Source organism: Manis javanica, chromosome 13, assembly GCF_040802235.1.
Source record: "Manis javanica isolate MJ-LG chromosome 13, MJ_LKY, whole genome shotgun sequence".
Lineage (NCBI taxonomy): Eukaryota > Metazoa > Chordata > Mammalia > Pholidota > Manidae > Manis > Manis javanica.
Genome location: NC_133168.1, coordinates 80,857,936 through 80,871,825, shown reverse-complemented (window position 1 = coordinate 80,871,825; position 13,890 = coordinate 80,857,936). Strand labels below are relative to the sequence as shown.

The 13,890-nt window shown below is 41.2% G+C and overlaps 1 protein-coding gene across 9 annotated transcripts in view; it reads left to right on the top strand.

Annotated features, from left to right (window-relative positions):
- TTC13 (tetratricopeptide repeat domain 13) overlaps nucleotides 1-13,890 on the top strand; it is an 86,388-nt gene that overhangs the window by 45,666 nt on the left and 26,832 nt on the right. For all 9 annotated transcript variants that reach the window (XR_012124369.1, XR_005062027.2, XM_037020918.2 and 6 more), the window contains 5 exons: nucleotides 2,517-2,633; nucleotides 3,644-3,754; nucleotides 10,453-10,535; nucleotides 12,035-12,176; nucleotides 12,823-12,997. Coding sequence is in view for 7 of the 9 variants with exons in the window: in XM_037020918.2 (XP_036876813.2) it covers nucleotides 2,517-2,633; nucleotides 3,644-3,754; nucleotides 10,453-10,535; nucleotides 12,035-12,176; nucleotides 12,823-12,997 (628 nt within the window). In the remaining 2 variants the exon portion in view is untranslated. The remainder of the gene's footprint in view (nucleotides 1-2,516; nucleotides 2,634-3,643; nucleotides 3,755-10,452; nucleotides 10,536-12,034; nucleotides 12,177-12,822; nucleotides 12,998-13,890) is intronic.

The window sequence follows — 13,890 nt, the reverse complement described above, 5'->3', positions numbered from 1 at the left end:
ATTGTGTTTCTCTCCATAGGTACTTAATGCCTTTAAACATGACTGAGATCACTAGAGAACTGTGGGCCAAGCGATACTTATGATTTTAACGTATATTAGTAATATTTAGTTTGAAAATATGTGGTCATGATGTGTACTACTGTCAGTGTTCATTAGAAAAATATATCACACATGATGTTTTACTGTATATGTGACATACTTTTGCAAAACTATATGATAGTATGGGCAAAATGAAATTTAGAGCCATTAGAAGTCCGTGTGTATATGTGTGTGTGTGTATGTGCGTGCATGCTTATATGTAATTCTTTTGAGCTATACCTGTCTACATAGAGACATAGATAAGATAAGAGCAACTATAACCAAGCTTTGGAGGAACTTCTGACTTGAGGTGGAGACAGAGAGGTAACATGTGGTGGGAACACCAGGTAATATTTGTGCCGGTGAACACTAAGAGATGCTTAGTCAGGAGCAGAAAGGTAGGGCCTGCTGGGCTCTGGGAGAAGCTGGCAGGGACAGGTGTGGGGAGTGTGCAGGGGCCTCAGGAAGATGGTGCTGGAGCCTGTCAGATCCCATGTCTTGGGCACAAGGTGGAGAATCAGAGAAGAGAATTGAACAAGGTGTTCACGTCAGAGGAGTGTGTGCAGTGGTGCTCCCTGCAATACTTTTAAATGAAATGTGTTCATTGTACCATGTTCATAAAATAACAGTCATCTAGGTTTCATGTGCTGTTTGTTTTACTACACATTTGACCATGTTAAGTGCTTTAGAATTAATGTTAATGTACTCAGTCTGAAGAAAACTTGACTTTAATCATCTGACCCACTGGGATCTCATAGTTGAATACAGGAAAAAATGACTTCCCTTTCCCCCGCACCCTTTTAGGGGAGAAAACTTAGCAAGTAAGGAAACACTTTCAGTAATTTGAAAACCGTATTTGTGATGTTTTTGGTCTCCACACTATGGTTCAGTTGTTTAAAGTGCATTTTATGTTTTATTGGGGATTTGGCTTTCCGAATACAGTTCTTTTTCAATTAATGATAGAATTCCTTATCTCTTGCCAATTTTGGTTTATAACCCCAAGGGTTCAGTGACTGGTTTGTCCATTACTGCAGGAGGGCCTTGGTATTTAGTGTGAGCCCAGGTGGCTGACTTGGTAAGAGGGGTGCTCATACCTTTTGCCTCCACTACTGTGATGTGATGTTACAATGTTATAACAAAGCATGAATTAGGTGTGCTTAGGAAGACTTATTTAGCAACTTTTAAATATTTGTGTATTTAATAAAAAGCTAATTGTGTACCCCAAAATGAGATTGGTAATCAGAAAAGTACTTTTCAACTATTTTAACTGTTCATAGTATCATTCCTCTTTTCTGGCATCATCATTCTGGCAAGTCTCTCTACATAGTGATTTTTTCCAACTAAATTATAGCCTACCACTTATATATGTCAGAAATTATTTTATGAGAAAACTTTCACTTTCATACTCTCTTAAGGTTGTCTATAGCATAATTTAACCATTGTTAGTTACCCAGGTCATTGTTGTATGTACTGATTATTGTGCTGGGATGTGATAATTCAATATGCATCTAGGTAGGGATGTTGTCCCTTGCAAAATATAAACCCAGACCACTATGCTTTTTGAATTCTCAGGCAGATATTCTATTTCTTTCCTCTTTCTGAGCTGTTGTTCTTGTGATCGGTGATGTGCCTGCCTGAATCCAACCTCTTGTGCTGATTTGAAGTTCCTGCAGAATAGGAGAACCTGATGGAAATGGCCTACTTATGAGAACAAAATTAACCCTAATTTGAGGACATTTGTTTGGGATAAAATGCTTGAGCTTGATTGCATGAATACTGATACACATTTTGGGTTTTCTTATGTCTTTTCTGGTGTACTTCTGCGTTCTGAATTGTCTTCTGTATTGTCACTGTTGCCTGAACACTACCAACTGCTGGATTGAAAGAGCTCTCCAGACACGCTTGCAGATGTTTTTGCTACTACTTTGCAGATCATGACTGAGGAGTTGAGAGTTAACACAAAAGGGCTTACAAAACACCTGGAATTTTAGAAATTGTCTCTCAGCACTGATGCACAGAGGGCATGGCTACAGGCCATGGAGGACTCTAATCTGTGCCTAATAATCTCTGTATTTTAATGATTCAAAGTTATCTTTCAGAACAATTTTGACATGACAAATTTTGCCTTGAAATGTAAAGGATAGGTTGAGAAAAATGGTCACATTTCAGGAAAAGTAACACCTGTTAAGAGTCCAGAATGTGAAGCAGTGACAAAGCAATTGCTGCCTGATGGCTTCACAGCCTCCCCCCAGATGGGCCCCACTCATGGCCTTGGGGCCTCACTGCGCAGTACGTGGGGTAAAGGAGCCTAGTCTGCCTAGAGAGTGATGCTGTGAGTGGAGTGTGGGGAACTGGAATGGGGAAGTCAGAGATGTTTTGGCAGTTTTAAGGTTGGCCTTTGGAATTGTTCTTCCCTGATTACATTTTTGGATTTATAGATTCTGTCCCCTCTGGGACGAATTAATGAAGCAGTGAATGATCTCACTAAAGCTATTCAGCTCCAGCCTTCAGCACGGTTGTATAGGCACCGGGGGACCTTATACTTCATATCAGAGGTGAGTTATTTTTGCCTTGAAACATTTGCTTTCATGGTGGTAAAGATTTCACTTTTCCTTGTACTTCAGAAAGCTGTGCTATTTGGTAGGTTTGGGTTTGGGGCTGTATAATATTCTTGTGATGTGAGACAATTATAAAAGCATTTTCTTTAGCTGAAATTGAACCTAGTACAGAAATATTGAGTACCAAAAACATTTTCTTGATTGAGCTGTCAGCAATAACTAATTCTGGACTGGGGAAAAAAGAGAGAGAGGGAGAAATAGAAGAGAAATTTTGTTCTTCGATTATTCTTTGGCCTTTCTTGCAAATGTCAGCATAGGGAGGCAAGCATTGTGACCAATATGATTATTAAATTTGGAGGTACAATTTGCATCTCTTTGGGTATCACAACCGAAGAGCCATCACCTGAACTAACTGGTTCCCAGACTGTAGCTTCTCTATGTAAGTGACCCAAATCTAAGAAGATTGTCTTTTATCATGATAGTGGTATTTATGATTACCACAGTTATTTTGTGGGTTTACAGTAATTTTGATAACAATTTCTATTGCTAAGGAAAATATTTTTAAAGTCTTAGCATAATGCATTTTAAAGTTGATGAATTACATAATTATTTTAGAAGTATTCCATATAATAAAATGCTAGTATCAGAAAATAATTGTAGTAATCGATTGCATGAATACTGATACCCATTTTGGGTTTTCTTACGTCTTTTCTAGTGTACTAACAGATGATGAATTTAACAGTTTTTAAAAAAATCTTTTTGTGGTTGAGATAGTATACTTCAGTTAAACCTTTCTGAGTTTTTCCTGTCAATTTCCTAAGAAAATCAACTACTTAAACAAACAGTATAAGCATTCAACTAATGTATATGGTTATGAAATGTTTCCTCTAGAGCCAAAGAAAACAGGCACAGGATGAATTAGGACTTTTGTTTTCTACCAATCAAAAGTAGGAAATGTCCAAATATCTAATAAATACTATTTTGTTGTTTTTCACTCCTTTTTGTAGGATTATGCAACAGCCCATGAAGACTTTCAGCAGTCCCTAGAGCTGAACAAAAACCAGCCCACAGCTATGCTATACAAAGGTCTAACTTTCTTTCACAGAGGACTCTTGAAGGTGAACGTGCTGTACGATCTGTGCACAATGGAGCGATTCTGCCTTTCTTTTGTGGTTGGGAAGACTTTAGTGGAATTTAGTTTGGCATGTTTTAAAATGGCATCTCAAGTGTCTGTCTCACTGGCTTATTTTAAAATGGAAGTAGTTTGAATCAGCATATTTATTGAGCTCCTACTATTTGGTAGGTAATTGGAGGAAAGCACAGGAGGAGAGCAGAAAAGTCAGGAAGAGGGAGAAATATTCTTTACACTTACAAAGGATACCATTTACAGAGGTTTATTTCCACATGTAATTGATCATATAGTAAATGCACTAAAGAAAGTATTGTAGCAAGGTGCTTTGGAAACAAAGATAAGAAAGATTGTTTAAACTAGGGAGTTAGAGGAGGTTCCAGAGGACAAGTGGACTTTGTCCTGGGCCTTGAAGGCAGAGTGGGTCTGGGGGAGGGCAGGCACTTGGGGCCGAGAGGAAGGGAAGCCTGCAGCCTGAGTGCTGACACAGAGCATGGACATCGGCCCACTCCAGGGGCAGCTGGTGGTCAGGCTTCAGTCTGGGGAAGTGGGGCTGGAGAGCTGGCTGACGGAGGTCCTAGGAAGTCTAGAGTACTGTGCTATGCATTTTGACTTTAATTTGTAGGCCCAGAGAAGGTATAGAATCTAGACCCAGGGGAGGTGGGGGGGATGAATAGTTGAGGCCAAATCTGTCATTTAGGAAGTGGACTGTGGCTTGACAGCCCTGAGGATGTGAGGGACGGAGAGACTGACAAGGAGACGCTGGCAGGGTCCAGGTTAGGTGGTGACTTAGGGGCTCCCCTGAAGCCCTCAGGAGCCTGTGGGGCATTTCTGCAATGACCAAGTCACTGTGGCTTGAAGGCTGCCACTGGGAGGAGGAGGTGAGGGACTCGGGAAAGGCGCCATCCAGGCTGCCTCTGGAGTGGGGCAGGGATGGAGTGACCCTGCCCTGGACTCTGACTTCTCCCAGGGAACGCCGAGAACCTGCCGCGCAGCACGTGCGCCCTATGCCGGGAACAGGGGTGGGTCAGACTCCGTGGAGAGCTGGCGTGGGGTCTGGACCTCCTGGTGCCGACTCGGGGCCCACGGCTTGGGACTTAGGAGGTGCTCTAGTCCAGGGCACACATGAACTGCCTGATGCGAGACAGGCTCTCAAAGAGCTGCACAGTGAGCCTGTGCAGGTGGAAATGCTTCGTCCTGAGCAGGAGGCCTGGAGAGCCCTCCTGGAGAAGGTTGTACCTAACCTGAATTAAAAAGCTGAGAAGAATTTCAGACAAAAGAACATGCGTTCACACACACACACACACGCACGCACGCACGCACACACACACATTTGGAGGGTGGGAAGAGGGTTCACCTTTAAAAAGGCCTCAGGCTGGATGGCACCGAGTGTCAGCGCAGAAAGCCGAGGAGCCCACAGTGCAATAACGAACAAGACTTACAGATTACATCAGAGGAAAGGCCTGATGGAAGTGAATGCAACTACCCGCAGTGTCAAAAGAAAATTGAACACAAGTATCAAACAAGATAAACTGAATAAATACATCAGAAAGCAGGAGTCCTTAAAAGAGAGATCATCTCAACTACAACGTGAAAATGAGTCGCTCCGACAGCAACTGGATGACACTCAGAATGAGGCTGAAGACAATAAAAAGGCCCTGTTTAACATCCTAAACCAGTTCCAAGAATCTGTAAAAGAACTTCAAACTGAATACAAAAACGTTGTATGTTAATAGGAAAAAACAAAGAATTAGTCAGTGATTGTCGTCATCTGAAAGAAAGAATGAATCAAGGAGAAAATAAGAAAAGAAAACCAGAAGTAGTTGTGAGAGAACTGCAGCGACAATGGGGTGACACCTTAGTATGACCGCCTAGGTCAGAGGCTCTGCTTGCGGGTGCATCACATTGCCATATTAGTGTGCAAGGTAAAACCTGGTACTTAAAGAAGACAGTAAATAAATACAGAAGTTGAGTAGAACCAGCACCGCAAGAGACGTTAGAGCAGTTGACAGCGACTGATAATGCTTCATTCTGAGGGCAAATGGAACTCAGAATTAAAGACGTAGAATCTGAACTCTCCAAAAAAACTTCTCAAGAAAATTCTATTAAAACTAACTTGGAAAAATATAAACAGCTCTACCTAGAGGAATTAAAGTTTACCAGGTCATCTGCACCTAGACTAAATGAGACTTATGAGCTGCTAGCAGAGATCAATACCACACTTTCTGGAAAGAAACAGAGCACATCTTCACTCAGCTCTCTTACTGTGAGGCCAGGGCTGGAGCTGACTTATGTTGGAATCTGTTGACATTTATTGCTCAATAGACTTTACTTCATGAGAATATTTAATGTTTTCTCACCTCAGCAAACAAACTTCAAGTAACAGAATGGAGACATACTTGTTCAAGATGCAGCAAGAATTGGAAAAAAATACAACTAGGGAACTAAAAGAAGCTGCTGTTAAATTCAAATCTGAATGCTGTATAGCTGCTCCTCTGGGATCTACTAATGGGTCAACTACAACACAAGATCTATTTTGGCTAAACATTCTATGATCACTTTTTCTGTGATGCTTTTTTTTGAGAGTGTGTGGTAACATTTGTTTATGTGAAACAAAAAATAAATCCACAAAAATACATATTTAAAAAAATAAGGCCTCAAGCTATAAAACCTTAGTGTTATGGGCAGTGCCTGTCACATAGTAGGTACTCAATAAATATTAGTGGAATAAATGAATTTCAAGGACAGAACACTGGATTTGGAGTTGACCTGAGCCCTCACTCCAAATCTTTTGACCGGACAAGTACTTAAACTCTGTCAGCTTCTCCTCCGTGTCTGTCAAGTAGAGATGCTTCTACTCTGCCTCCAAAGTGACTGTGAGGATTAAATGTAATGCGCGTGGAAAGTACTTTACAAACTGTAAATGTGAATCAGGTATTACAGATTCTTTTACATGTGAAAATTTAATTCCATAGCCTCTAAAAAATAACTCCCATCCACTGAAAACCAAACCAAAAAGAATTTTGCAAATCTGACATCACACGCCTCAGATCCTTCCTGCCTAGTACAGGGAAGGTGGTTCTAACAAGGACGCCTCTCTTGCCTCAGGCTTCACATGGCGGCTCCAGGCTTTGGGAGCCGTGATTTAAATTGTGCTTCAGGCAGCTACCAGATGGGCTTTTTGGGTTTATTTTGTATCTGCCCTCTATTCCTCTCATCTTCTCCGGGTCACCTTAAGTAAAAAAATTCAGAATTGCAGTACTATTTGCAAAGTGTCTCCCTGGAGGAGAGAGAAGATTTAAACCCAAAAGACCAATCATTAGTATTAAGAGGTTAAAAATATTTAAATACATAAAAATTGTTTTAAAGTAAACAAATGTAAACAAAGGATTTCACTTTGAACTCTAAAGCCAGGTTTAGGAATGTGGCCCAGGCTCTTGGTGTTACTCAGAAATGAGGATTTTTCAGAAAAGAGCTTTAATAGAGACTAACCACCAGTTGAACCAGGACTAAATTTCAGTTTGGTTTCCTCCAAATCTACACAATGAGAACCTATAAAGAGTGCCTTCATTCTCTGCGCAGTAGAAGCCCCTCAGTGAACCAGTCTCACCAGATTATTTGGTCCTTGGCTTGGCACCGTGCCCATGAGCACAGCATCAGCATGTGTGATGGATGGGAACTTTTTCTTTGCATTTTTATAGATCTGCTGTCCGAGGAGATCTGAGTGTTCACGTATTGTCTCACTCACCCCAACGGCATCCCCATCCCATGAAGTATAGAAGGAGCAGAGGGTGCCCCAGTTACACAGATTGGAAAACTGAGTCAGTGGTGAAATGCCTTAATTAAATTAATGAATTTAGTTTAGATATCTTTATTTCTCTTGTGAACTATAGAAACAGAGTACATAATGGACCAATGAGTTTGAGCTTTCTTTGTATCCTAAAGGTGGTCTCTCCAGGTTGGAGCAATTTAGGGACTAATGAAGTGGGTGATTCGCTCATTTACTTCATGATATAATGCATTAGAAATATATTAGGCACTGTTATATGACAAGTTGCACGACTGTCCAATTCAGTAGATGTATCAGGCATTTGGGGTTTTCCTAGAGGGGGATAAAACAGTAAAAACTTTCCTATTGAATTCTGTTTTATCTATGGTGTAAGGATATTTCAAAAATTGTGCATTCCTAGCACATGTTTTTATCAGCCTTTACTTTGAGAGCTGCCTGAGATTGTTAGTCATGCTGAGCAGCCCCCGAGTGATGGCTGCCTCTGCTAGCAAGGCGGCTGAAGTGGAGACGCCCTCACTACCAAACCACTTCAGAGCCAGGCCACGTGCTTAGAGGCTGATTCACTCGAACGTAGTTTCTTGGTTCCCAATGGCTTAAAATCGTGATTCTGCTGTGTCCCCCTTTTGGCAGAATGAGGTAGAGAGCTGTGCAGTGATTAGACAGGAACCCCGAAACCAAAGGCTTAAAAGCTGAAGAGGGATCAGACTTTGAAGAACTGTGGCGTGCCAGCATGCTGTAAGTGCAGTGGGCAGCAGACGTCTCCACAAGACGTCCACGAACACCCCAGGCCGAGCCCCCGCCGCCCCGCCGCTGCCCTTCCTCCCTACTTCCTTACATTGGTTAATGCTCTGCCTTCCACCCAGGCTCTTCAGCTTAAAAGCTTTTACCCCCTCTTTTCCCTTATCCCCTGGACCCAAACAGCCACCAAATTCTGTCGTAGTTTGCCTTTAAAAATGTCTCCTGAACTTGACCCTTCTTTTCTCTCCCCAGAGACTCTCTCAATCTGAGCTCTCATTATCTCTTGCCTGGACCCCCACGCGGGCTTCACGCCCCGCTCTCCAGCCGTCCTCTCTGTTGCAGTGGTAGTCGTCTCTGAAGAGTAGTTTGTGAAGTTGCACACCTGCTCACATTCCCCCCAGTTCTCACTGCCTGCAGGGCAGCACCCAGACTGCAGAGCATGGTAGAGGCCCACACACCCACCAGCTTGCCACACTGGCCTGGCCTCCCCTGTCCTGAGCACCCCGCACCCCCACCGCTCCACCTACCCCCTCCATTTCCGACCACTCTGTGCCGCTGTGCAGGAGCCCTGCCCCGCACAAGACACTCATTCTTCACGAATTCCTGTTCACCCCGTAAGCCCCAGCCCCATGGTCCCTCTGTGGAGCCTCTCCTTGTGTCCCCAGGCTCAGTTATTTGTTCCTTTCTCTTTATTCCTGGAGACTTTTCCTTGTCTCTCTATTGTAGCTCTTAGTTTGTATTCTAATAACCTGGCTACATAATTGGCTTTTAACTAGACTGAGTTCTTAGGGGGCAGAGATAATGACTTGCTCATCCTTGTGTCCTCTACCTCACACTGTCCCTGGTACATAGTAGGCACTTGATACATGTTTGTTGAATTGAAAACGTAGTTGTAAAAATCCTAAAAGCTCAAGACTGTACCATGGCAGGACGCCTAATGAAGATGGGTCCTCAATATCTCTTAAATGTTCAAATTTATCCATTCTTATCTTTCTACCAAACAGTAGCCAGTGGCGTTCTTTGATGCATTTCTCACTGTCGCCTTGGAAGAGTCTGAAAGCCAGCCTCTCTTGCCCTGCCGGTATCCTCAAAGAAAATCAAGAAGCAGGGGATGCATGACTTTTTGAAAAAAATTAGGATCGTACTGCTTTTGTGTAACTAATTTCAGTGCCTGCCAAATCATTAAATATTTATTGAGTGCCTACCATATGCCATCTTTGGTAGTTTTCCATTATGAACAATCTAATCAGGTGTGAAATGATCTATCACAGAAGCTTTAAAGTCTCTCATTAAAGCTATTAGAGATCTAAATCTGCTTGTAGCCATTAAGTAAGATAAGTCTTTTCGTTGGGAATGTGTAAAATGTCTTCATAAATTTTTATTGCAGTAAATAATCAAGTCATAATGAAAAGCTCATTCTGTCCCGGTTCAAGCCTAGGATGTTTATCCTGAAACAGAATGGCGCATGTTATGAACCGTTTTCCCAGCATCCCAGGCGGCCAGGTGCGCTGTTTCCCAGGGCCGCTCCCTGAAGCACAGTGCCTTCTGGCTTTCACTCCCTGAGCCGCAGACCTGGAGGTGTGCCAGCGAGGCTGTGCCCAAACGCCCCCCATGTTAAGGTCTCTGTTTTATTTTGTCTTGCTGTTTCTTTTCCCAAGCAGCTCATGAGAATCCTTCAGAGAGCTGATCCGGGAGCCTTGTTACTTGTTTCATTAACGACCTCAAACTGAGGCTCCTTTTTTGTCTCTTTGGTTGGTTCAACCTTAAATGCTGCTAGTCATGATCATTTTGAATTATTTTACACAGGTTTTAGGCTTACTTTTGCCCCGCAGGGCCTTTATTACTTAAGGAAATGATAGTAATAAGAAGATGATATCATTAGTAAACTCCTAATGAAATAGATAGATGCTGTTTCCCTGTTTTGGAAGGAGCAACTTCTAAGGCTCTGTTATTGTTCATAGTAATGCATTTGTTTACTGTGGAAATTAAATCCTCCTGACTCATAGTTTGTTGTACCTTCTACCTCTCTTTTTTTTAAGTACTCCTATTTTTTTTAAAAAATCACTCAGAGGCCATGTATATTTATGTCCTTTAGTGATATATAAGTGAAACTCAATTTTAACAGACCATTACACTAATTTTCTATATACTTATTATAGGAAGCTATTGAATCCTTCAAAGAAGCTTTGAAGCAGAAAGTTGATTTTATTGATGCGTATAAAAGTCTGGGGCAGGCCTATAGGTAAGTAGAGTTCTGATAGTTGGGGTAGGAGGGAGTGTGGGGAGACAAGATAGCCTTAAAAAGAAATTCCTTCACCCAGAGAGGTGGTCATTCTTAATCGCATAGGCTTTTACATACTTGTTTAGGTCTTCTCTGAAATACAGAAGGAACCATGTGTCAGGATATCAGGATGCATATTATTATCTCTATAACAACTTCAGTTTGTATATATTGGTCTAGAAAATGTCAGTCCCTCAGGGGTTATTGTTTTGAATGTTGGCATTAAGAGCTGTTGAGTGATACATGCTCCTGCTTGTTTGGACGATCACTAAAGTTAATTTACATATCACTATGATCCTTCTGAAGATTCCTAGAATAAAGTGACCCAGAGTTACAATTATCATGGAGTAGCCATGCCCTCCTCACTCCATGCATCACTCTGACCAGTAGAGCTATTCTGATTTTTGACTTTCAAAAAAATGTTCCACTCAGACCTGAACAGGACGGCATGGTATGAGGCAAGGGACCCATGATTTAGGAGTCAGGAGATTTGGTTCCAGGCCTGGAATGCTCCTCTACAGTTGTGGGTCCTCAACTTCTCTGAGCCCCAGGGTTCTCACTTAGAAACTTATAGAAAAGAAAGGCAATAACCGAGATCCCCTTCAAAACTCTCTTTAGTTACCTTATTTGGGAAGGATTAATTCAAGAGTTTACTTACCTGATTGAATCGGTAATTGGAGAAGCTTTCTTTGTTAACTTGAAGAAAGTGTGTTTGGATTAGTTTTGGGTTTAAGGAATGATATTTATCCTTCCTGTTCCACAAAATTGTTGGGAATATAAATTGAAAAAAGATTAGAAAGTACCTAGTAAATAGCATGCTATATAAATGTAAGCGGCTATTATATTTTTTTTAATAATCATTATTTATGGAAAATTGATGTATGGGGTTTTTTTTGTAAAAATTTTATACATATGAAAGAAGGCTGGTCAGTAAGTCATTTCCACTCTGAAATAATCACAATTCTAAAATATGCTGCTGTTTTTTAGAATTTCAAGTTACATAATGATTTAGTAGATTTTAAGTGAAGTGACTTCAGTGACAGAAAAAAAATACAATAGGCTATGAATTTGATTCAGAATGATAAATCTCTGTATGGTTGTAACTTACATACTTTTTACCAAAGGAGAAATGTATGTTCATATCCAAATACTAAAATTTACACACAGTTTTTTAGGGGTTGGAGCTCATCATGAACTGGGGAGAGAGAGCTCAGTAAGCACTTGCTTTTGGAAATCAATAAATTAGTTTTCCCCAAAGAATTTCAAGGGCTCTGTGGTTATTCTATAATCTGGTAAGGTTTAGAAAAAAGTAAGTGGGATGTGATGTGTCAAAGCCTGTGGAGTTATGAAGCGGTAAAATAAAAAAGGGAATACTCATTTCAAGGTGTCTTCTATGAATATTGAACCATATCCTTACTAAAGTGTCTGTACTATGTTCATAACTGTTGTTAAATACCTAGAGAACTGGGTAATTTTGAAGCAGCCACCGAGAGCTTTCAAAAGGCACTGTTGCTTAACCAAAATCATGTCCAGACGCTCCAGCTCCGGGGAATGATGCTTTACCACCATGGCAGCTTACAGGAAGCCCTTAAAAATTTCAAGGTGAGCACCATATGTGAGAAGCACTGTACCTGGAGTTCTTGGATTATTCTTCAACAGGGTTTAGTGAGTGAATAAAGGGGCCAGGTCACTCATCTCTGGAGTATAACAACAAAGCAAACCTGAAGGAACAAAACAGCAGCAGACTCACAGACCCCAAGAAGGGACTAGCAGTTACCAAAGGGACAGAGGGTGGGGAGGGAGGGAGAAGGGGATTTAGGGGCATTATGATCAGTATGCATGGTTGTGGGGGTTCACGGGGAAGGCAGTATAGCACAGAGAGGACAAGTAGTGACTCTATAGCATCTGACTACACTGATGGACAATGACTGCAATGGGGTATGTGGGGGGACTCGATAATATGGGTGAATGTAATAACCATAATGTGGCTCATGTGAAACCATAAGATTGTATATCAATGATACCTTAATAAAAAAAAGGGTGGGGCCAAGAATAGGTCTTATACTTCAGCAAAAAGAAAGAAAAAACACCATTGCTTTGTTCAGTAGACTAACGTACAGAGTGTGCATTTGGTCTGATTGAACCCGGATGGAAAACTCCTCTAATCCCAGAATAAAGAATCCAGCACTTCACAGGTATCTTTAACTGTACTGATACTAACACAGCATTTTCTCCTTCAATGCCTCAGCGGTGTCTGCAGCTGGAGCCATACAATGAGGTGTGCCAGTACATGAAAGGACTCAGCCATGTTGCAATGGGACAGTTTTATGAGGGCATAAAAGCACAAACTAAAGTTATGCTCAATGATCCCCTCCCAGGCCAGAAGGCAAGCCCAGAGTATCTTAAAGTGAAATATCTCCGAGGTAAGTCGGCAAATTGCAGAATCATTGAATTTTCATGCTCAAAGCTGTACAAATCATGCTGATTGTCTCGTCCATTCCACAGGAGACAGTTGGGTCTCAAAGAAGCTACGTAACTTGTTGGTAACACCCCTTGGTTAAGGGCCATATCTGGACTAGATTGAGTCCATGCCTACTAACAGCCAGCCCAGTACTTTTCCTACTATTCCCTACATTTTTTCTTTCTAAAGTTAAAAAATTTTACTCAATTCAAAAAGACACATTGTGAACTGAATGTGACAGTCACTTGGGTATACATGACTCATCACATCTCGCCCTCACATAGGAACGGCGGGCAGGGAAGCTTTTAGGTGGTTTTTACTGTTAAGTGTGACCTGGCCTCTCTGCTCTGTCATTCCTTCATACCACGATTCTCACAGATTTTGGAGAAATTAAACTGGGAGGAGGAAGAAGGCAAATCGTTAAGTCATCCTTTTTTTGAGTCATAGTCTTACCCTTCCTGTGCCAAGCATAAAGATAGTTTTGTTTTTCATAGAAAGCCCAAGTCTACTTTCATTTCTTTCCCTTCCTTTGTCATCATCGGCCTTCTGTACCAATACTGTCCCTCTGAAAGAAATCGCAGGCTGCATATGTGACTTCACATTTCTACTAACCACATTAAAAAAGCAAGAACAAGCAGGTAGAGTTAATTTATGTACTATACTTGGTTTAACTCAGTATATTCCCAGTATTAGTTCAACCTATAATTAATATGAAAGCACTATTCAATATATATTTTACATCATTTTTTGTCCTAAGCCTTTGAAATTTGGTGTATATTTTATACACAGTACATCTCAGTTTGGCTGCTAAATTTTCATTGGAAATACTTGATTTGAAGTTAGATTTCGTAATTT